The sequence below is a fragment of the Nasonia vitripennis genome (assembly GCF_009193385.2).
Source record: "Nasonia vitripennis strain AsymCx chromosome 2 unlocalized genomic scaffold, Nvit_psr_1.1 chr2_random0011, whole genome shotgun sequence".
Taxonomy (NCBI): Eukaryota; Metazoa; Arthropoda; class Insecta; order Hymenoptera; family Pteromalidae; genus Nasonia; species Nasonia vitripennis.
Window position 1 is genome coordinate 99653 of NW_022279618.1, and position 25426 is coordinate 125078.

Genomic DNA, 25426 nt, shown 5'->3' on the forward strand with positions numbered 1-25426 from the left:
TATTAATTTTTCCCATTAGTTTTCTGTATCGTATAGAAATACCCATTTTTATGTAAAAAGTTTAAAGCAAAATGATTCTAGTTAAAGTAAACAGAATCCATTTAAATGATGAGGAATATCGTGATTACAAAACGATTTTTCCTTTTGACAGCATATTCAAGATTATTTCCTTTTGGTTCAAAAGGGCAATTCTGTCAGTGTATACTTATAGAACTACAAAGGATTATGAAAGAAAAAAAAGTTGATAACATATTTGGGGACGTAGAATTTTATTTAATTAATATCGCATTTCAGTTGACAAAGACAAATTTGATGTTTTTACTATCGTCAACTTGTACGAAGTTTGTAGGCTGTCGATATATCAATACCTTACATTGTTCATAGATGTAATGATGATCCAGCAATAATACTTGTTTTAAAAAGTTTAACGCATGCAGCTTCTGCACTTAATACACACTCGTTGTGAATATATTTATGAGCAGCACTTAAACATGTTCCCCTCTTTTATATATCAGTTACATTATACAATACGTATATTACACTTTAAACAATCGAGAGCAATTTTTCGTAGCGAAATGTTACTGCATAAATGCAGATATATGTACATCTAAGTTGCCCTCTTTTTCCCTCATCCTCTCTTTTTATGCACATTTCACATTTATTTACGATTATGGACATTAGGAAATGAAATATTTAATAAATTTTGAATTTTATTTATAACAAGAAAGTCATTATCAAAGATTTCAATTTTAATTATAAAAAAATAATAATAATATTTGATTTTAGTTATATACAAAATAGAGAAGATGCAGCTAATATAAGAAACGTAATCCTACCTTATATGATCTTGATTTTAAAAAGATACAAAACGTACAATTAACACATAAAGGCTTATAACCATGTAGTTAGAAAAATATTTTATGTTTTGAAATTTGAAAAGAATAAGTTTTTGCATTTTTTTTTTTTTGTAACAGAATGGCAATTACCGAGTTGTTTTATTTTCATTTTTCAGTGTATGCATTTATGTCATAAAATATATTGAGTATAGTGAAAGTGTAAAAAAGAATTTTCCGAAAAAGTATTATTTTTCGAACGGTTGAGTCAATCTCATGTTTTATCAAACTGCAATATATACTATTATGTATTAAATGACAAGTAATACAACTGAGCATTTAATCACAAAACAGCTGTAATTAGCAGCATCTCTGAATATTTTCACAGCCAAATATTTTATTTCGTTAATGAAAGATTAAATAAGTAACTAGAAAATACTGAATCTGTTATATTTAATTTAAGATAGATACTTGCAATATGATTTAATTGTTTTCAAAGACTTGTGAAAATAATTTTTTTTATAATCCTTCGAAATTATTTAATTTAGTTTATAAGATAGATGCCAAAGTATTTCTTGAAAAATCTATGATTACAACATTTTTAAGCAAAAGGTTTCTCAGTGCTCATATTGCTTTTATCTACCTTATAATTAAAATTTCGGGAAAAAAATTTAAACAAACATCGTCAAAATTTTTCTCAGTACTAATACAGCCGCTTAATGCAGCCTTTGTTATTTTTCGTTTTACATGCTTGATGCAGTTGAGTTTGTATTTGCTGGCATATAGTAGCTACTGAGATGTAAATCATGTAACTGCACCATAGAATCATGTTCTCTTTCTGCACTTGGAAGCGGAGCATCTCTCCAACAATTACTATTTATGAGCTTCAAAGTAGAATGTACTTTTTTTCTTTCTGGTTCAGCCACAACATCTATCTCAATATCTCCATCGTCCGGTTCATTTTCCGGCTCATCTTCACTGCAACTGATTTGACGGGATTTTGAAAGTTGCAAAGAAGTTTTTATGTATGGATCATCAGGTGCAAGAAGTGAGGCTACATCAAATTGACGTTTTCTTGCTGGCTGTAGAGATGAGTTTTGAAATTGATGAGTAGTAAAACTTCGATTCAAATGATGGATTTGTTGATGTTGATTTTGAGGGCTCCATATACCAGACGTAGGAGGCTGACTAAGGTGAGGTGGACCAAGAGTACTTAAAGGTGGAGGGGTGGCTGGCAAGGGAGGAGGACTTGGACTATCTGGTTCTTCATCAACGGCTAGGCCCATGTGACGACGAACTTTACGTTGCGCCTTACGTCGACGAAAGTCACCGCGCCTAAAATCTTCTAAGTTCGCTGGATGAATAGCCCAATAATGGCCTTTTCCGTTTGCACTTCTACCTGATTTAACAAAACAATCATTAAGTGATAGGTTATGTCGAATGGAATTTCGCCAGCCAGGTCCGCGCCGTCGAAAATAAGGATAATGTTCAAGAATATGTTGATAAATATCTGAAAGAACAAGTTTTTTCTCTGGAGATGACAGTATTGCCATTGCAATAAGTCCAATGTAACTATGCTGAGGCTTCGGTTCTTCAGGAACCTGTTGATGATGTGGTTGTAATAGGGCCATTGATAAAGCTAAGCCTCGAGAATAACTACTTCCTGTGGAATACAGCGGTAGGGGAAAACTTGTGTTTATACCAAGTTGTCCCGTTCCAGATTGTGCAATACTAGCCGACTGGCAAACTGCATGCTGTGAATGCTGGGAGTGTAGTTGCTGAGCAAGTCGAAGTCTCTCTGCCATTGCATAATGATAAAGCTGTAGCCGGTAGTGTTCAATCCCGGGTAGAAAGTTAGTCATTGAATTACCGACGGATAATCCAACTGCAAGCGTCTCTTTGGACGGCGGAGGACTTTCGTTATTACACATTTCACTAATAAATTACTATAAATTATTTTGTTACGATTTCAAAAGTTATTGTACACTAAACTGACAATTTTCTTTAATAAACGTAAATATTTCTTTGTACATAAATATATGCATAATATACACTTATTCACAAACACTTTATACCACTGATACATAAATTGAGACAATGTATGATAGCAATGTGTTTCAAAGTTCACCTTCAAGGAAACAATTGATAAGTTTTTGGAGAAAATAGCTCAGCAAACAAAAATAAACTTTTTAAAGATTGCTGGTGCATCAAATGTATTTAGACTGCTCGACGTTGTGCGGACTACTGACTATGATTTATGATCCGTTTTCGAGGCTGGCTAAAGCACAATGTATCGTAAAAGTTACCGCCCACTGGTTGCTGCTTTGTAGTAACAGCCAATGGCTGTGTACTTGGGCGGTCCAAGTTAAGGGCGTGGCAATCGGCTTGCTGCGCTTACTTAGCTATTGAGATATTGATCTAGGGTTGGTACACCAAGCCAGATTGGATCGAATATCAGACGCAACAAGAAAATTCGTTGCTGCATTGCGTGAAACGTGCTTGGTACTGGTTTACTTGGGTTATATCATGCACTCAGAGAAATATCCCATTGCGGGAAAAACAATACTTTCGATTCAAAAAGAAAATAATCTTGATTACACTTTCAAAAGGTAGTCTTTTTCAACCAAAAGGAAAAATATTTTCGTACAAGATCCGTTTGCATTAAACAGAATTCTTTGTTGACAAATGAAAAAAATTAAGCACTACAAACTCTATTTTTCTGAAAAGGGATAATTTTGTCTCAAGAGGAGAAAAAATTTAATTTAAAAGATTTCAATAGATAATAATCCTACAACTAAATTATTCTTTTTGAAAAACAAGAAAATCTTTTTGTTGCCAAATTGTATTGCTTAAATTATCATCGTTATACCGTATTCTTTCCCTAAAATCTTTCTTGTATCCATTTCAATATTACAGGGAAAATTTATCATAAGAACAAGCAATGTATTATATCAAAGTGCGGTTATGTACACTCAGAGAAATATTTCATTGCGGAAAAAAGAAACCTTTTGATACAACAGGAAAATAATCTTGATTATACTTCCAAAATGCAATCTTCTTGAACCAAAAGGACATTTTTTTGGGTGAAGAAAAACGAAAATCTTTCTGTTGCGAAATTGTATTGCTTAAATTACTATCGTTTTACTGTATGCTTTCCTGTATTCTTTTTATAATATACTATAATTGTATATGTACAACACAATGTACAACAATAAAAAAAACAATTAAATCTAAATCTAAATCTTTCCCTAAATCATTTCCTTTTGAGTCAAATAGATCGTTTTTTATAACAAGAGGATATGGGGTTTCACAATTTTAAACTAAACTTACACTAAAATAATTCTTTTCGAGCCAAAACAATCAGAATTTGAGTTAAGAAGTTTCCTTTTGGTTAAAGATGAAAATTGCATTTTTATGAACATGGTATTTTGAATAAAAAAAATTCCTCTTGATTAAAAAAAAATGAATTACTGAGTCAGTATTATTTTTCTTGACTCAAAATGTTCCTTCTAAATAAAATGGATTTTGGAAAAAAGAAAATCGTTTGGCTCCAAAAATATTATTTTTCTGAGTGTAAGATAAATGTATATATACATGTGTGAATGTGTTTATATGTATATATACACACAAAAACACTAAAATGGCCCTTCACCTCAGGCTCACTCACAGAATATGCTGCCAGAAGGAAAAATCGTTTTGGAATCACGATATTCCTCATCATTTAAATAGATTCTATTTACTTTAGCTAGAATCATATTGCTTCAAACTGTTTAGATAAAAATGGGTATTTCTATACGATATAGAAAGCTAATGGAAACAATTAATAACCCATAGGATTAAGAAATTGAAAAAAAAATCCTTTTAGCAAAAATTTTCATTCAAAAGGACCATTTCGCCGAGTGCTTGAAAAACTCTACTTTCGCTCCACTTTATTGTAGGCGAAAAGCGCATTTTCGATGCACGTGTTATGAAAAAGATTTTCTTTTTTCTTCAACAAGAATAATTTGGTTGTAGGATTATTATCTATTGACATTTTATAATTTTTTTCACCGCTTGCGACAAAATTATTCCTTCTCAGAAAAATAGAATTTGTACTGCTCAATTTTTTTCATTTGTAAGCAAAGGAATACGTTTAATGCAAACGGATCTTGTACGATAATATTTTTCCTTTTGATTCAAGAAGATTGCATTTTGAAAGTATAATCAAGATTATTTTCCTTTTGTATCAAAAGGATTCTTTTTTTCGCAATGGGAGATTTCTCTGAGTGTACATAACCGTAATTTGATATAATACATTGCTTGTTCTTATAATAAATTTTCCCTATAATATTGAAATGTATAAAGCCGTATACGCATAAAAATGTCCTTTTAGGCCAAGAGGGAATAATCTTAATTTAGGACCGAAAAGGAAAATCATTTTAAAGTAAAGGGATTCCGTTTGATTCAAATGGATTCCTTTTAATTTAATAGGAATCCATTTGCTTCAAAAATTTTTTTTCTTTATAATAATTATGAAGCAAAAGGATTCCCCTTTAATCAAAAGTAATCCATTAGAATCAAACGGAATCCCTTTACTTCAAAATGATTTTCCTTTTGAGTCCTAAATTAAGATTATCTCCTCTTGGCCTAAGAGGACATTTTTATGCTTGTCGATTTCGGTAGAAACGAGTACATTTCTACACAATCGCGTAGAAGTTAATGTGTTACTATACGTATTCGCACATTTTAGTATATTTACGGATAATTGCGTATAACATAGCAAGAAATCTCCGAAAGTGTGCTTTTAGCAAAAAAAAAAACCGCTGCCAATTCTTTGGCAAGTATCTTCCTCCAAGAAAATTCATAGTTCTAATAGATAAAATCTTGTTTAAATATACAGTATATCAATGATCTTTTAAATACTTTTAATCTTAATTATTTTACTGAAGGAGCACCAGTCACAATATCAAATCATATAATTTTTATAAAAAACCATGAATTTTCTCAAAACATTCTAAACTTTAGATAGCGAGTTAAAAGGTTTAACAAAAATAGTAATTTTTGGTTATACAGGGTATACAGGGTGAGAAACAAAAAATTTGAATCCTAATACTGTTTAAACTAATCGGTTTCATAAGCTGCAAAAACAACCTAGCCGAGATGATCATAAGATCGATATTTTCCCAAAATTTCAACTTAATTAAAGCCTTTTTCCTCCTGTAATCGTACGACATAGAAAACCCATTTTTTTAGTTTTCGATTTTTAGCTTGAAAACTAGTCATTAAAATGGTTTAAAATGTTTGCAGTAAAAAGATATAATCGTTTCTTATTGTCATAAATTTTTTCAAAACGTTTGACGATTTAGTTTTGGAGATATTAAATTTTTTTTAAGAATCACCTTTTTTATTATAAAAATTTAACGGAATGGTCAATCTGGAAAATCTTACGGAAAAAGTAGACAATTTTATGCTCTTTTAGATACACTATTGTTGAATATATTGTATAGATTATATTATCAAAAAAAAACAAAAATATTTTTTCAAAAATCAAAAAATTGCTATAACATTGCAATAAAATGGTCAGAATCATAAAAAAAATTTCCCGAATTCGGAATCAGAAAACATATATGCATGCCAAATTTTATTACGATCAATCGCGTGGTTCCAGAATTATGACGGTATACGTACGTGCATAGGCACATATGCACATACACACACACATGCACATACACATCTATCCGTACGGACATTTTTTAAAAACGCATGATTCGTACTCGAAACACTTCTAAATGCGTTTCTACAAAATTTTAGCGAAACTGAATGTTTTACTAGTACAAAGCTTTCTGTAGGAGGAAGCAAAAAAAAAAAAGAAAACGATGGTGAAAAATATATTACAAATTTTGCTGCTAAAATATCATTATATCATAGTAATTATAGTATAAAATATTGCGAAAGAGTTGATAAGAGACGATGAGCGCAGGAAAACAAAGGTATTTAAAATCTGTATTACCTGCTTCGAAGGACACCGTACAAACTCTACACAAAAATAACCCTACACGCTACACAAAATAATTCTACACAGGAAATAACTGCACGGAAAAATTCTACACAGATATTTACTACACAGAAATTCCCCTACACACATTTTCGGTAATTTTACTACACTGCAAAACTCTACACAATCATATAACCTATTGTTATATATTGTTGACAACAATAGGTTATGCGATTGTGTAGAGTTTTGCGGTATAGTAAAATTACAGAAAATGTATGTAGGGAATTTCCGTGCAGTAAATATCTGTGTAGAATTTTTCCGTGCAGTTATTTCCTGTGTAGAATTATTTTGTAAAGCGTGTAGGGTTATTTTTGTGTAGAGTTTCTACGGTGTCGTAGTAACCTGATCAGTCTTATATACTAACCGGTATAAAAACTTAGCGCTTGTGAGAAGAAAAAACCGCACGCCACCTAGGAGCGAGTCTGCAACGATCGCTATTTTTCTTGATTTACTACATTTCTACACGTTCACCTACGTTTCTGTATAATGCTGTACAAAATGTTCGAATATCAGCAAAAACGTACGCAAACGTACGTGAACATGTGGCATCGTCTAAAAATCTACAGTCACGTCTCGTAATATAACAAAAACGTACGATTTGAATTTCCATTCGGGCCATGCTTATTCTCATTATTTGAGATCTGTATAAGCATGCCTGCCTTTAAAAAAACTATCGTCGTTTCATCTAGGCCGTCAGAGTGGACTCTTTGGTAAGGCTTTGATGGCTTATGCTTGCGGGAGAGAAAAGGACGTCAAGACCTTACTAAAGAGTCTACTCTGATGGTCTGGCGGACGAAACGCCGATAGTTTTTTCAAAGGCTGGCATGCTTACAGATCTCAAACTATGACAATAACCATGGCCTGGCAAATAATTAAATAGTACATTGTATGACTAATACGGGCAAAAATGGGTTTTTCCAAGCTAAGATGATGTTTGAGCAAGAGTGGTAGTCGAAGGCAACTTAAAATATTTTAAAACGTTTTTAGATACATTATATAACGATTTATGTACATATTTGAATAAAATATGAATGTAACATGATAAAATCTTTGAAAGAAAATGTATCAAACTCTTGTAGTTGAATATTTATTCAAAATATTTTACTAACCTATTAAATTTTTTTTTCAAAAAACATTATTTTAAAATGTTTTCAACATTATTTATCATATTTTATTTCAATATTTTTTGTGAAAGAAATTAAAATGTTTCTAAGCAATATTTACAAAATATTTACAAATATGTTTTAGATATATTTTACACCGATATATGCAAATATTTTGATAAAATATTTGTACAATATTATAAAATATTTTTTACAAAATATGCCCGGATCAAACAAAAATATATTTTTAAAAATTATTCCTAAAATATTTTTCAATATTTCCCTTACAATATTTACAATCACATATTTTAACAATATTTTATAAATCTGTGGGTCATATATTTTATGAAAATGTTTATTTTACAGTTTTAAATTGTTTTAAAAATGTTTCTAAAATATCTTAAAATATAAAAATCTTTTGAAATATAATGTGATATTGGGTATATATAGATATGTGTGTGTGTGTGTGTGTCTATATATATATATATATATATATATATATATATATATATGTGGGGTTTCTCTGTAAAATAGAAGATGAAAATTTGTATTTTTGCCCAAACTGTATATATATGTTCGATATGTTGTGCCCGACTTCCAAAAAAATTTTCAGCGCAATTCATTTATTTGACATCGGGCTCTAGCTGGTAAAAGGCTACCTTATTTGCATTTTAACCTTTTTTTTTTACGTGGCATTTGGAACTCGAAAGTTCATCGCCTCATCTACGCAAGCTTTCCACGCTGCCCTATCTTGTGTCAACCCCACCCAAGATGCACCTCTCCGATCGACACCCACCCGTCCTATTTCTACTAGATCCGCTTTTACGTTGTCCTCCCATCTACGTCTAGGTCTACCTAGAGGTCGCGTTACCATCGGCCTGCCCTTCATGACGCGCTGCCGTACGGTCGTCTCCCATTCTCGCTACGTGCCCTGCCCATCCCAATCTGCGCGATTTTATTATTCTGTTAATATTTGGTGACGCGTACAGATTGTGTAACTCATCATTTTGTAGTCTTCTCCATTCCCCGGTTTCCTCATCTTTCTTCGGCCCGTATATTTTTCGCAAGACTTTATTTTCAAATACCCTAAAACGGTTGTCCGCCTGCTTAGTGAGAGCCCACGTTTCGCACCCGTACAGAACCACCGGCAGTATTATTGTCCTGTATATTCTTATTTTAACGTTTTTAGACAACAGCCTCGACTTAAGTAAATTACTCACGGCGTAGAAGCAAGCATTACCCAAATGGAGTCTCTTATTTATTTCGACATTAATCTCGTTTCTATCATTTATGGTAGTACCCAGATACCTGAATTCGCTAACCTTTTCAAAAGTAAAATTCCCAACTCTGAGATCTTCCTCCCCTCTGCAGATGCCTAGCTTATCCACAATCATGTACTTTGTTTTTGATTCACTCACTTCTAACCCTGTATACTCCACCGCTTTTATGAGGATTTCCGCGTTTCTTGCTACCGTTTCCCTACAATCCCCACTATATCCAAATCATCTGCGTAGCCTAGTATCTGCGTTGTTCCATTAAGCGTTGCGCCCAGCTGGCTAACCTGCATTTTTCTAACGGCATACTCTAACGTTAAGTTGAACAGCACCGTAGAGAGCCCATCCCCTTGTTTTAAACTATCGCGTATCATGAAGGGTTCTGATACATTACCGCCTACTCGGACCTTTCCCGTGCTTCCGTTAAAACATATTTGAATTAATCTCACGAGTTTTTTCGGTACACCGAGAAGTACTAGAATTTGATACATTTTGCTTCGCTTAATAGAGTCGTACGCTTTTTTTAAATCTATAAATAGTTGGTGTATGGTTTCGCAAAATTCCCACTTTTTCTCTAACAACTGTCTTATGGTAAACAATTGATCGCTCGTCGATCTGTTGCGCCGAAATCCGCACTGATAATCTCCTACGATATCTTCCGCGAATGGAGTGAGTCTAGCTTGTATTACGTTTGATAGAACTTTGTAGCACGTTGCTAAAAGTGAGATACCCCTATAGTTATTGCAGTCCGTCTTATCCCCCTTTTTAAAAATCGGTATAATGATAGATTCCTTCCAATTTTCGGGTATTGTTTCATTTTTCCAGATAGCACATACTAGTTTATAGATTTTGAAAGTGAGCTCTACGCCCCCATATTTGAGTAACTCAGCTGGTATAGAGTCATTTCCCGCGGCTTTGTTGTTTTTTAGTTTTTTAATCGCGGCCTCTACTTCTTGGTAGCTCGGTTCCTCCACGTGGAGTTCAGCAGTGTGAATTTCGTCCCCTAATTCTTCGCTATTTTCGTGCACGTTTAATAATTTATCGAAATAATTTTTCCACAGCGACAGTAATTCGTTGTCATTTGTTACGAGGTCCCCGTTTTCGTCCTTCATCAATTGCGCTCTACTCCTAAAACCCTTTCTGATGGCGTTAATCCTTCTGTACATTTCGCGGGGGTTATTTTCCTTACTGTTAGTTTCTATTCTCCTAATAAGATTCTTTTGATACTCCCGCTTCTTATTTCTGTAGATCACGCTCGTCTGTTTCCTTACGTTGGAATACTCTTCTACGGTCCTATCGCTTCTATTTTGTAAGCTATCTAATTTAGCCTTTTTGCGCCTTTCAAACCAGAGTTTGCACTCTTCGTCAAACCATGGTTTGCTCTTTGGCTTTTTCTTTTTACCCAGTACTTTCTTCGCGGCCTCTTTTACCGTTTTTTCGATGTCCCCCCATAAGATATTCGGTTCGTCATTCCCCTCCGGCGATGTGTTTGCTTCTTCAAGTGCCTGAAACCTGTTATTAATTTCTATCTGGTACCTAATTCGCTCTATTTTATCTCGTAGCTTCTCAATATCGAAGCTTTCTACCTTGTTTGCTCGCTTACTATTTTGATTCGCTACTAGTCTAGCTCTTAATTTGGCTACTACTAGGAAGTGGTCCGAGTCGCTATCTGCCCCTCTGTAAGCCCTTACGTCGAGAACGTTAGTATGACGTCGTTTTTCAATGAGGAAATGATCAATTTAGTTCTGTGTGGCCCCGTCCGGCGATGTCCACGTTGCCTTGTGTATGTCCTTGAGCTTAAAACACGTAGTTTTGATTATAAGATCTTTTGCCGCCGCGAAATTTATGACCTTAATACCGTTATCATTGCTGGCTTCGTGTAGGCTTTCCTTCCCTATAGTAGGCCTAAACATTTCCTCCCTACCTATTTTAGCATTGAAATCGCCTAATACTATTCTTGTGTCGTAAGACGCGAACTGGTCGATTACCTGCTCTAAAGTTTCGTAATAGAGATCCTTAGCTTCTTCTTCTTTGTCCTCCGTAGGACAGTGTACATTAATAAATACATATCTATACCATTCACCTTCGATAATGATGTACGAGAGCCTATCATTGACGGATTTGAAACTTTTAACCGAATGTATGATGCTTTTGCTTACGAGAAATCCGGTACCTAGAGATCCCCCACTCCCGGCCCCATACAGGTACGTGAAGTTACCCGATGCTAGTACTCCGCCATCTGGCCACCGTGATTCCTGTATTGCTACCAAATCTAGATTGTACCTATCAGCTTCCTTTACGAGTTCTTTAAACGCGCCTGCTGTGTATAGACTGCGAACATTCCAAGTTCCGACCCTTAAGTCCCTTTTGGTTCGGATTTGATTTTTTTGAGCCATGATAGTATGTTAAACCCGCGCGCTTGGGATCCTGTTCCGATCGCAGGTGAGTCCACCGTTCTAGAGGTGATAACCCCCATATCTCTCTAGAACTAAGTATGAGAGCTTTCCGACTTTGACAAGGACAGTGTCAACTCGTCGTCAGACACACTACGGTTTCATTTTCGCATCCTAACGCCCCCCTGCAAGGCAGCGCGCCTTCGCTGGCATCGTTACCGCGTAAGACCAGGTGACGAATCATTCTACACATCTCCTTTCGGGGCAGTTGTCATCGCTCCCGCATCCTCCTCGGCAGCAGGATTTTTGCCTATTTTTAGTAATGTGTGATGAAAGAGATAGATTGAGAGATAAGAGATAATGTGAAGAGTTTTTTTGTTGTGGTGCTTGCGTAGTGTTTCTAGATGAATGCGTTCGACAGTGTGGGCTCATCACACCCATGCCTGTTCCTATGGGCTGTCCGCGGCTGCTTATTCAATTTATTCGCAGCTAACCTCCTTCTCAGGGGCTTTTCCTCTATCCGCAACCTAAGGACGCGCTGTGTAGTGGTGATAGGCACCCACCCGTCCGATCTGGACGACAACGCCCAAGACCCGCTTAGGGTAGCGGCATTGTAACAGGCATTTTAAACCTTAAAATATAAAAATCTAAATGTTTTATCCAGACTCTGACAACCTCAATACAATAAAAAGATACCTTTTTATAGTAAAAAAAGTAGCTGTAAAGTTTTAGAATGGGCCTGACCTTCTACTAGAAGTTATTTAGAAAACAAACATGATATAATGGCTAATAAGTGGTTTTACATTCAAATTTAACAATTATAACCATTACATTTCATGACTACCGATACCAACATGTGTTTGTATTGGTAGACATGAAATTTACTAGGTTACAAGTGTCAAAAATAAAGAATTAAAGAACACATTGTGTAACCCAAATGTACCTGCCGTTACAAGTGATTCAGAAACAATTGTTATTTCTCAACCCGAATTATCAAGCGGAGAAAATGCAAAGGAAAAAACTGCAAGTAAATATCTAATTCAATTAATCTTAAAATTAATAGCCGTTTTTAAATGCATTATAAATACACTTTAAAGTTGTAAATAAATTGATTTAAAATTTTATTTATTTAACTATTTGAGTTGACAAAGCCTAAAAACTTAAAAAATTGATCTTCACAGCATAATATGAATAAAAAATCTTGTTATCCTAATATCTTATAAAAAATAATCTATAAATTTCAAATGACCATCTTATTAAGAAATATAATTTAATAATAATTTTTATGATTACTTAGAATATCACACTTTTTATATACAACATGTATGGTTCCTCCAACATTAAGTATTTAGTTTTGTTTAAAAAAAAACAATTAAATTTAAACATTTTAAACATTACTTTCTAAAACTTCCATTTTTATTATAATTTCAAAATATATATTTTTTGGTTTGCAATTTTACAGTATGATGAATACTGTGAAAATTTTCAATAAATTTACATATAACCTTACAAATCTATTTTATCTACAAGATTATATTTTTTGCAATAATAACATTTAATTCATTGCATTATATTTTAAACTCATCTTTAATATTTGAATGTATGTTTAATAATAAAAATCTATTATAAGTTAAAATTTTACTAAACTTCTTTAGTACGCTATAGTAAAAACTTTCTGCGTAAACGTTGAGAGATTTAAAGTTTAGCGATCTGTTTTTTTTTCTAGACTATTACAAACATTTCATCAACATTTCACCAATTGATCATAAGTTTCATTTAAAAAAAAATAATTTCAAATATATCATTTTTGATGTAGTGAAATTTTCAAAGAAAATAAAAAATTATTAAATTAAAACATCAAATATATTTTTTAGGAGGAAAGTTGATATCTACACTCTTAAAACCAGAATCTCAGCCTGTTTTGAGTGATGACGCTTGTTTATCTTCACAGAATAGCTCTGAAACTGTTTATTCTCCAGTTGGACGAAATTATTCGAAAAAAGATGTCATAGGTAATGTAGATGTTATGACACCAGAAGTTGTCGGTGCATTCGATAAATGCAGGATATCTTACAGGAATACAGTGATTCTAATTGGCACAGTTGCTCATGGCTCAGGAATTGATATTGAAACACTAATATTAAATAAAACATCATTTCATAGAGCGAGGACCATGTTGAGGCAGGAAAAAGTTGAAAAAATAAAATCACAGTTTCAAAATAAAGATTTATCATACGTAATAGTGCACTGGGACGGAAAAATAATTCCTGATAGGTTTTCTTGCAAAAAAATCGATCGTCTACCTATTCTAGTAAGCGTAGATAGTACTGTAAAAATAATTGATGTAACAGGTCTTGAAAATCAAACAGGATTATCTGTGGCAAAGTCAGTTTACGGCGCTTTAAGTGATTGGGGATTAATAGATTTAGTTAAAGCTGTTTGCGTAGACACGACGAATGCAAATTTAGGACGAAGAGGTGGAGCGGCTGCAATATTAGATCAAATGATAAATAAAGATTTATTGCATATAGCATGCAGGCACCATATACTAGTGGTCCAAATAATCCTATTTTCATGATGTTCCGTTCAGAATGGGATAATATGGTATGTAGAGCTAGAACCACAATTGCAACTAAAAATTTCCTATATTCAAAAATGTATAATAAAACATTTAGAAAAGCAATATTTTAGAGAGGATTACAAAGAATTATTAGAGTTATGTCTACAATTCTTAGGAGTTGAGAATGACATTCAAATTCGTAGGCCTGGTGCATGTCATCATGCACGATGGATGGCTAGAGCCATTTATTCTTTAAAAATTTTTTTATTAAGAAAACAATTTAAAGTGAACACTCAAGTAATAAAAAAATTGTACAGTATATGTAAATTTATTGTATTTGTTTACATCGAATCATGGTATGAAGCACAGTTAGCCATTGCTGCTCCAAACAATGACTTAAACCTTTTTAAAAGAATATACGAGTACTCTAATATTGATGCTAAAATCTCAGCAGCAACAATAAACAAATTGAAAAATCACTTGTGGTACTTGTCACCAGAGCTATGTGCTTTAGCATTTTTCGATAATAATGTATCGTGCACGACTAAAAAGAAAATGGTTGCAGCACTTGCAAAAGAAATTCCAGAGGTAAATGGTAACACTCCTAAAAAATTTGATTTCAACCCTGTCACTGTAGAAGTATTCCTGCAACTAGATCTTGATTACTTTATCAATCGACAAACTTGTCATTTCTTCGATAGATTCAAACTAGATATTGAATTTTTAGGACAAGATTGCAGTCAATGGAGTAAAAACAAGTCGTACATTGAAAACAAAGAAAAAATGAAGGGTTATAAATGATTGCGCTGAAAGAGCTTTGCATCTCTGTCAGGTGTGTGCGTGCGTGCGTGTATATATATATATATATATATATATATATATATATATATATATATATAATATATATATATATATATATATATATATATATATATATATATATATATATATATATATATATATACACACACAAAAATTGAATAACTCGGCTTCTAATAAACATTTTTAAATCCTACGAATTCGAGCGAATTAATACAATATTTAACAAAACTTTCCAGTGAAATAAAAAAATTGTTAATAACTTATTTTAAAAACAAATTTAAAGAAAACATTCGAAATTTGCAATTTGTGGGCCGAAAGACGTCTAGAAATATTTGTTTAGTGCCTGAGAGTACCTCGATCGGCCACGGCAGAGCATACCCTATCATTAAAACTACCGAAGAGTATTTATGGTAGGGACGGTTTGCGGAAATGACCTTCATTGTTCTGTAGATATCCTCGTTAAGTTTTTCAGTTGCACCGCCTCAGTATGTCAACAAATTTTCAAAATCTTTGAGGCCCTGGAGACACCCTAAGAAATTGTTTAAATAATTTTAAAAAAATCTGCCGTATTCCTTGACTATTCGGCTACTACTAAGAATCCACGGAAAATATATACCTGAAGTTTCATGCAGAATGTGTCACCCTAATATATATATATATATATATATATATATATATATATATATATATATATATATATATATATATATATATATTTAAATTATACTATAATATTATAAACACAATATACCATACAAAACGTTTTAAAATGTGTTTATACAACGTTGGAAATGATCGCTATCCGATATTAATAAAACCATGAACCTTTTTATAAAACAATTATATGGTGTTTCAAAAACAGTTAAATAACCATTATAAACATTAACGGACAAATAACATGTAATATTTGTTGTATTTCAAAATATAGAATCTTTCTAAAAAATGTTAGAATTATTATATGGTATGGAATATCGATGGTATCTAGATATGCTTTCAAAGCAATACATACATTTTTACAAGATTTGTGTATTAATAACAATTCTTTCGGGGAGAAAATCATCGTTACGTCTGGTGCCTTTGGACAAACACTTCTTATAGTACGCCATGGCAATGGAACAAAAATAATGGAGTTATGTATGAATAGTATGATGAAAGTAGTAGTAGTTTCATATAATGAAAATTTGAGATTACAAAAAAAAGATCATGAATTTAAAACTTGGGTTCTCGCTATAGGAGAAAATAAAAATGTACCAAATACATCGAATGTACTGAAAAAAACTCGAATCTTCTTGTAGACGATGTCTAGGTGCCAGGATGACCCCCATGTTGATGCGACGTCGTCTACAAGGTAGAGCATCGTATATAAATCAAATGTACCGAAAAAAAAATCGTAACTTTTTGTAGACGATATCTAGGTGACAGGATGACTCCCTGACGACAGAACGTCGTCTATAAGGAAGAGCATGGTATATAAATCAAATGTGCCGATAAAAAATTGAATCATTCGTAGACGATGTCCAGATGCCAGGTTGACACCCTAATTGATAGGACATTATCCACGAGAAAAAACATCGGATATACATCAAATGTACCACAAAAAATCGTATGTATATTGTATCGTTTGAATAGTCCTTATCATGATTATCCTTAGCATCATCTGATCTGGATCACATCCGAATATTTTTATTTAGCATTTTTATACATCTAAACTTGTACTATTAGTGTATAAAAAAAATTATATTTTTCTGTTTTAAGTAAGAGATAATCATGTTTGTACGTATGTACGCTACTTTGCTAATGTTTTTTGTTAATGCTTGCAAAAGCAAATCATTCAAAAGTTACAATTTTCAAGATAAATCCATGTGTTTATAGGCAAAGATTACAAGCGATGTTAAAAAATTAATTTTTGCAGAATATTTTAACGAAATACAGGAATGTTTACAGAAAACATCGTTTTCCAAAATAAAGAATTTTAATATAATGTATATGTAGATTTGACTTCTCAGTTGTTTTTTTATCTGTAATTTAATTATAAACAAAATTATAGACATGCATGATAATATACAAGACATTAAACTCGTATAACCATTGTTACTTATTTTTGATAGCTTAAGCAAGCTCAAGTCAAGTAAGTATAATTTTACGTTTATGTTACATGTACGAAATTGTAAATTTTAACAATAGTTAAACCATATTTCTTACCCCATCATAATAAGATTCGTAACCAAAGATGAATTTTCAAACATTTCTTGGTGTTCACTTTGGTTTGGCAGTCGCTTAGTTAATGAAACTTGATCTTCGGATTCTTCATATTCAGCTTGCTCCTTGTCCGTAGGGAAAAATGTATGACAGACTTCGGACTCAGTTCCCTACTCCCAAGTGTATTGTAATTCGGCATCACGTATAATAAAGCGACTCGTAACTACGACTATTCTTGTCATAGTGTTCTCATAAGTCTTGATGCCTGCGTCAACTGTACGCGTTTTGTTCTGCCAGCTGTAACTGTACGTTAGATAAACGAAACATTATAACAGATTATGTTATTATATTAGATTCTTTTCTATTCATAAATAGGCTTATTTTTAGACAAAATAAAATGGTTCTGCTTTGAACTAATGCGCATATAGTACAGATACTTGTTAATTTTTTTTTAATTTAAAATTGGTCATATATTTTCAATCCATGTATGAGTATCATAAAAAACAAATATTTATAGCACAGTGTGACCTAAGCCCACACTTAGGTCACGCTTATCTGTGACCTAAGTAGTCATTATTTGCACTGTATTTATCACACTCGCTACGCTAGTGCGCTAACCTCACATTACAAAATAGAACTGCTTATAACACAAATAGGCGCGACAGCGGGCTTAGGTGGGCTGTGTTATAAAATTCTATACGATACTTGTGACCTAAGTAACACCTTGCTACGTTCGGGCCCTAACCTCAAGCCGTGCAAAAAAGTGCTACGTAGGTCACATGTATCGTAATGTACTATGTTGTCTATCTATGTTCAAATTGCGATGTATGGTAGAAACTGATCAGAGATGATAAATACTATAAACATACAACAAAGAATGATACATAATACTTTTTACTACAGATATGTATTGATTTTGCTTCCTTCTAAGAGGAAGCTTTGTAATAGTAAAATTTTCAGTTTCGCTAAAACTTCGTAGAAACGAGTAGTAGTAGAAAAAGTCCGTATGGATAGCTGTGTGTATGTGGGGGGGGGGGGGGGTGTACGTATACCGTCATAATTCTGGAACCACGCAATCGATCGTAATAAAATTTGGAATGCATATATGTTTTCTGACCATTTTATGGCCATGTTATAGCCATATTTTTGATTTTTAAAAAAATATTTTTGCTTTTTTTTTGATAATATGATCTATACAATATATTCAACAATAGTGTATCTAATAGAGCATAAAATTGCCTACTTTTTCCCGCAAGATTTTCCAGATTGACTGTTCCGTTCAATTTTTATGATAAAAAAGGTGATTCTTAAAAAAAATTTAATATCTCCAAAACTAAATCGTCAAACGTTTTGAAAAAATTTATGACAATAAGAAACGATTATATCTTTTTACTGCAAACATTTTAAACCATTTTAATGACTAGTTTTTAAGCTAAAAATCGAAAACTAAAAAAATGGGTTTTCTATGTCGTACGATTACAGGAGGAAAAAGGCTTTAATTAAGTTGAAATTTTGGGAAAATATCGATCTTATGTTCATCTCGGCTAGGTTGTTTTTGCAGCTTATGAAACCGATTAGTTTAAACAGTATTAGGATTCAAATTTTTTGTTTCTCACCCTGTATACCCTGTATAACCGAAAATTACTATTTTTGTTAAACCTTTTAACTCGCTATCTAAAGTTTAGAATGTTTTGAGAAAATTTATGATTTTATGAGGTTATGAGAACCCTATAATATTCAAAATATTGATAGGTTTAAATTTTTTTATAAAAATTATATGATTTGATATTGTGACGGGTGCTCCTTCAGTAAAATTATTAAGATTAAAAGTATTTAAAAAATCATTGATATACTGTATATTTCAACAAGATTTTATCTATTAGAACCATGAATTTTCTTGGAGGAAGATACTTGCCAAAGAATTGGCAGCGGTTTTTTTTAACACGCGAACGTTTTTGTTTTTATCGTACATATTACTCAGGACTAAAGTGATAAATATTTTATAAATTCAATTTATAAATAAATAAATCTATAAACAAATAATTCACAAATAAATTGAATTTTACATTTCGATATTGTTCGAAAAAGAACGTAGTTGCCGTGTCAAATAATAGACACGTGTAAGCCCCGATTAACACATACGATAAAACACGAAAATACGTCCACGCGTTACAAAAAATATGGTATTTTATCGGGCAAAATCTACTTTTATTTTACAGGTGCTTAATGTACCTGTGTGCCGTGAAGCCATTTACATCTTTTCTAAATAACTGACATATTTTATTTCTTTATTATTCATTTATATACATACATTAAAAATGTTGTTATCACATTTCGCCGCAATTTGAACGATATCGGCGTCAGCTTCAAATCCCATAGATTCCAAATCAAAATAAACAATTTCATCTGAACATGATATTAAATCGGAAGATTTCTCCGTTAAACTTAATTCGGCTTCAAAATTGCAGTTACTTGCATATGTCATCCCTTCTGACTTTTCTTTACTTTTTCTTCAATTTTCACGTTATTGTTTTATCTTATCTTAATTTTAATCTTCAAACTTTGCTAGAAACTAATTTACTTCTATTTTTTCTTGCTTTTCTTTTTTTTTAGAGTAGCAGCAACATATTTAGTCGTTTTCCACTACAGATAAGTCTAGTGTTTTTTTATAGTTTATAACGCATTTTTACCTTCATTCAAAGCGCATACACTATCAGCTACTCTAAAATCATTAGCAGCGCTAGTACTGAGGGATTCATTTTTTTTTGGCTTTATGAGCTACAATATTATTAAATGCTTCATTTATTTGGCTAGAGGCTGCAACTAACTAATTTTTTATACAAATTGTCGTCTGATAATGTAACATGTATGTTTTTTCTTAGTCTTACACCAAGAACTACAATTTTCAAGTCGATCGTATAAATGATCCGGTAGTATTTTCAACCCGTCAGCTAACTTTTTACTTTGGCCCTTATTTCGTCTCACAGCATAAGAAAAACATTTTTTATGAGACTAATGACTCCCTTTCGGTTCAATTGCTTGTGCGAATCTTTTAATATATATAACTCATTGCTAAAGTTCTTTATAAGCTGATTTGTATCAGCTAATTTATCAATGTGAATATTGGGATTGTCTTTTCGTACAACAAATATCATTGAGCTATCCTCATCAACGATAATACACCAGACTTGTAAACCTGATTCTTTTAAAACTTTGCTACGGTTTATTAATTAAACGCCAGTGCCTGCTTCCATGTCCTTCGCACTTCCATGCAAGTTATTTCGTCAGTCGTAAACTAAATTACGCCCTGCATTGCATGTCCGGCATTTCCGATTTCTTGTCGTATAATCAATGACTAAACCTGACAAGAATCCTATCACAGTACTGAAGCCGTTCAAGCTATCGTAGCTTCGGCCATTGCCACGTTTTGTTCAACCAGTATCGAAGGAAACAATAATATTAATAACTTCGCCTACAACAGCATCGTAAGTTTGTTGTGATTCAGGACTTGAGTTTTGATAAGACGATTTTACAGCGTTCAAATTCGGGAATAAGTTGGATGCGATTTCAGGTGACCTACAAAATTCTATAGAAATTGAATAACGAATGCATTACCTTTTTTGCTTCCTCCTAGAGGAAGCTGTGTAATAGTAAAATTTTAAGTTTTGTCAAAACTTCTAGAAAATATTTCAAATTAAGTGTTTTTAGTAAATGTCTGTATAAATGTGTGTGCGTGTACACCGTAATATTTCTGGAACTACTCCGTCAATATCAATAAAATTTGATATGCATATCTATTTTTGGATTCTGAATTCGGGAAAAACAGTTATTTTTTATTTTCTCAACTATTTTTTTATGGCCATTTTTTGATTGTTGAAAAACACTATTTTGCGTTTTTTTCAATAATCTCATTGTTACAAACAATTCAGCTAAAATGCATTTGAAAGAGAACACATTAACTTACTTTTTTATAACACGTGCATAAAAAAGACCATTTTCGGCGCCTATAAACTGGGCCGAAAATGGGGTTTGCCGAGCGTCACACAAAAAGTAGAGCGAGAGTCCCTGACATCAGACATCACAATACATGTATCAATTAATCCATTTTCGCCCCCTATATAGGTAGAATGAGCCTATAAATGGTCGTTTTCGCCTCTAGAGGCGAAAACGACCATTTTCGGTCCACTCGATTCATTTTTTTTGTTCATCTCCTTACTAAAGCTTTAAATCGTTAAAAACTGTTGAAACAATTTCCAAAATATCAAAATTTTCCAAATTTTCAAAAATTTTTCAAAATTTGCAGTTTATTAAAATTTTGATTTACTAAATTTTAAAAGCTTTACTAAAAATATATTTAAATAAATAAAATAATTAAATAAAAAAAATATATATGCATATATATATATATATATATGAATCTATACACGCCCACCGTAGTGGACGACTCGAAAAACTCCATTCTCGATCCACTTCATAGGCGACCTAAATGGTCTTCCTTATACACTTGTTATAAAAAGCACGGTGAATAACGAGGGGCGAATGTGCTTTTCCAGACTCGGATGATTTTTGAACACTTGTGTCCATCTCGGGCGCCTACGGCGTCCTCGACTACCACTCGTGCTCAAACATTATCCTCGCTTGGAAAAGCCCATTTTCGCCCCTTGTTGTACAATGTACTATTCCTCGTTTGGCCCTCGGGATCGACTGCTTTGTTCAGCAGATAAAATAAAGATGGTGATTTTTTTTTTAAATTCATATCTCTGAAACTAAACATCATAACCTCACAAAAAAACCATGTCGATAGGTCACGTGTCAAACTATATCCCATTAAAAGTCAGTTGGCCTCTCATTTTTTCAATAATAAATCGAATACTGAAAAACTGAGTTTTTTGTGTGCCACGATTACGGACGTAAAAAGGACTTATTGCACTTGAGATTTTGGAAAAAAGTAGATATTTTATGTGTTTTAGCTAAGTTTATTGCGCAGCTTTCAAACCCCTATGGTTCTAAAGATATCAAGGTTTGAATTTTTTTTTTAATTATTTGATTTCTTGTATCTCTAAAACAATATAGTCAAATGCTTTAAAATTTTATTTGGTGATTTAATATAAAAAAAAGCTATCTGCTCCTAAAATTTTAATTGGTTTCGTCAAGCGGTACTCAATGTATTATGATATTGAATATTTACCTAGCACAATAGTTACAGTTACTTCTGATTTGCCATTTTCATCCTTGCTGCTCGTTTCCACTTACGTTGTTCCTTTACATGAATTGCACTTGGTATTTAAAACCGAATGGAGACCTACACTTTAATCTTAGGCACAACCTCTTTGATAACTTTTTTTACTCTCTGACATTGCTTTATATCGTGTAAGACTATTTTGTAATAAATCTTCCATTTTTTTGACGATAACTTATATTATTTGGCGTAGACATGACTCGTATCGTGGCTTTTATAAACTCTCAATACAACTGCCGAGCCAGTGTAAACAAGAAGACCCGAAAAAGAGAGAAAGAGGGAGAGAACGCGAGCGAGCGGCAATGCCAGACTTTAGTGAGATGCGGGGGGAGATGCGCTGAATTCTGATTTCGCACTCTGCGCAACAAGCAGACAAGAAGAAAGCGAATTGGTTCTCAACTAATTCTTCTCTGAGTATGGGGTACCGTGCATTACGTGTCATTTAGACTATTTCCTGGCCTCTACCAGCTTTATAGTATTTCTTTCTCGCCCGTTGTTCTCTTCTTCTGGTTCAGTGGCACTCGCTAGGTGCAATCGCAATCTTCTTGTCCCACCAGTATACTGGTGGTCGTCTACTGTATGCCACTCTTTGAGGCATAGCAGCGTCACATGCTCGGGTGATGTTTACTGTCACCCGCTCCGCCTTGCTGTTCGCCGTTCCAGACAGTTGCATTTCTTCTTGTGCTAACAGGAACATCTCCTTATCATAATCCTTGGTTTTCCAACTAACTCTATTGGTCGTTGTACTCGCGCTCGGCCCCTGTTTTGATATTCCTACCTCCATTACTTACTATCCATGAGTCAACTGAGCCAATAAGGCTGCTGCTAACAAACGTCAGGTCGACAATAGACCCTGCGTCACCTCTTCCAAATGTGTGGGTGCATCCTCGGTTAACTAGGACCAAATTCAGGAGAGCGAATGCTTGCAGGAGTACTCGACCTCTGTGGTTAGTCCTTATGCTGCCCCACTCCACAGCCCACGCATTAAAGTCGCCTGCAATCAGTACCGGTTTCCTCCATACTGCGTCTTGTATGAGCCGATCTAGCAGTTGTTCGAAATGCTCAATTTAAGCGTTGTACAGCTACCAGCTGCATGGTCACTCTTTAAATCTCTATCCTTTTCCCGGAAGAGAATGCAACTCAGCTCGTTCGTGCAACTTTTCGCTGCATGTCCTTCCCTTCCGCACTTGAAACAGCATTTACTTCTGTCGTACGTCTCTGTACACTTTTTTGCGATATGGCAAAAATCCAGGCATTTATAGCATCTAGGAGGTCGCATCTCTTGACTAATCTCCCTGATTCTGCAATTAACCCAATCTACTTTGAGCTTCCCCCATGCAATCGCCTTTTGTGCCATCTGGGCAGGCAGCTGTATGACAAAGAGTCTTTACAGACGTCTCCTCTACTACTTCCTTCTCTTTTGAAAACTCTCTACTCAGGGCTTCTACAATATCCTGTTTAGAGGTAAGCATGTCAAGGTCTTTTATTTCAAAGACCACTTCATGCTGAAGCCTCTTGATTGTGGCATCTTTGAGCAGTACCGCTTTAACCGTTTCTTGAAGTTCCTGCGTTTTTAAAAGAAGATCTCCTGCCACCGTTTTGCGTATTTTATTTACGCTGTTACCAAGCACCGTCAGATTGAGATCCGCTTTTATTTTCCTCAGAATATCGGCGTACGAATTTCCCTCAGCACCTTTTATAACAAGTGCATCAGGCATGGTGGGTCTCTCTAATGGTTTTCTAGTGCCATTTTTGTTCTTGGCACCAGTGCCTTCATGTATATCCTTTCTCCTCTTCTATTATTTGTTCTTCTCCTTTCTGGTGATAAACTCCTGCCAGGGTGGGGCTGCCTTTTCTTCCGAAGACACCTGTGATTGGATTTTTGATGTAGCTACTACAGAAAGTACTTCCTTACCTTTCCTTGTTCTCTTAGCGTAGTTTTCTTGTCGCTCTTCTACCTGGCTTAGTTACATTGCCTTACACTTATTTAGCGTTCTTATCGTCACCGCGTTTGATGCTTCTATAGTCTGTTATGCCTTGTCCTCCTTCTGGATATGCTGCTGGTTTGATAACATTTCCGCTTCCTTAGCATCAATCAAAGGCTCTCCTTGCTCTTTTCGGGCATCACTTGTCCTCTTTGAAGTCGCTTAACCTGAATCATAATCGCCGATAGATCGCTTTTAACAGACTTAAGAATGTTGGATGCGTTTGACACAACATTATCCATAGAGTCCAGCCCGTCTCGGATCTTCTCCCATATGCTTTCTCGTCTCGCTCAGCATCTTGGATTGTATTCCAGATCTTGAGAGCTCCTTTTCCTGCTTTCTCTCCTTGCTCGGTTAAATTATCCATGCTTAATAATAGTCTTCATCCCGGTATGCGTCCGACCACCCTCGATCCCCCTGTCTATAGAGGCAGCTGACATGGCCCCAACACACGACTGTAAGCGGTGACAGACTCAAAACATCATACCAGGGTATAGCACGCGATACTGCGATAGCTTACCTCCACTCTCTCGAACCTCCTACCCCGAACAAAGTGCTTGGCATTCTGGAGAGTTTCTGGCAGACATTAAACAATATCACGCACTCGCCTTAGTCGATTGACCGGTACTGGCTATGTGACCGACCCCCGGGGTCGGTTGGGCCAAGAAGCATATTTTATTTCTGCTCTACCCTCCGAGGTATATACCCCAGCGAGCCCTCACCCATCCACCATCTGGGGGTCGCGCCAAATACGGGTGTCGGGCTTTCCCGCGTAGGTGTGTTTGTGTTTTTTTTATGTGGCGAAGGCAGAGCAGGCTCTGTACAAGTGGCCCTCCGACACCGGATCCCCACAGGTAATAACGTTGAACGATACTTCCGTGGGGCCCGTTAACTAGCTTTTTTTTGGCTTCTCCTTAGAAGTTTGACATTTCTATACATCCCCCATCTACCAAGGTGATTAGGGGTTCAGGATCAAACTCGTCT

The 25426-nt window shown here is 34.2% G+C and overlaps 1 protein-coding gene across 1 annotated transcript; it reads right to left on the bottom strand.

Annotated features, from left to right (window-relative positions):
• Positions 1-250: 250 nt before the first annotated feature.
• LOC100115639 (fork head domain-containing protein FD4) lies at positions 251-3073 on the bottom strand. Its single transcript, XM_001600255.6, has one exon. It carries the CDS (start codon positions 2762-2764, stop codon positions 1577-1579), a length of 1188 nt encoding a protein of 395 aa, XP_001600305.1. The 5' UTR covers positions 2765-3073; the 3' UTR covers positions 251-1576.
• Between the last annotated feature and the right edge of the window lie 22353 nt (positions 3074-25426).

What these genes read in the sequence shown, in the direction of transcription:
- LOC100115639 (XM_001600255.6), bottom strand. Translation starts at nt 2,764, where the DNA reads ATGTGTAATAACGAAAGTCCTCCGCCGTCCAAAGAGACGCTTGCAGTT.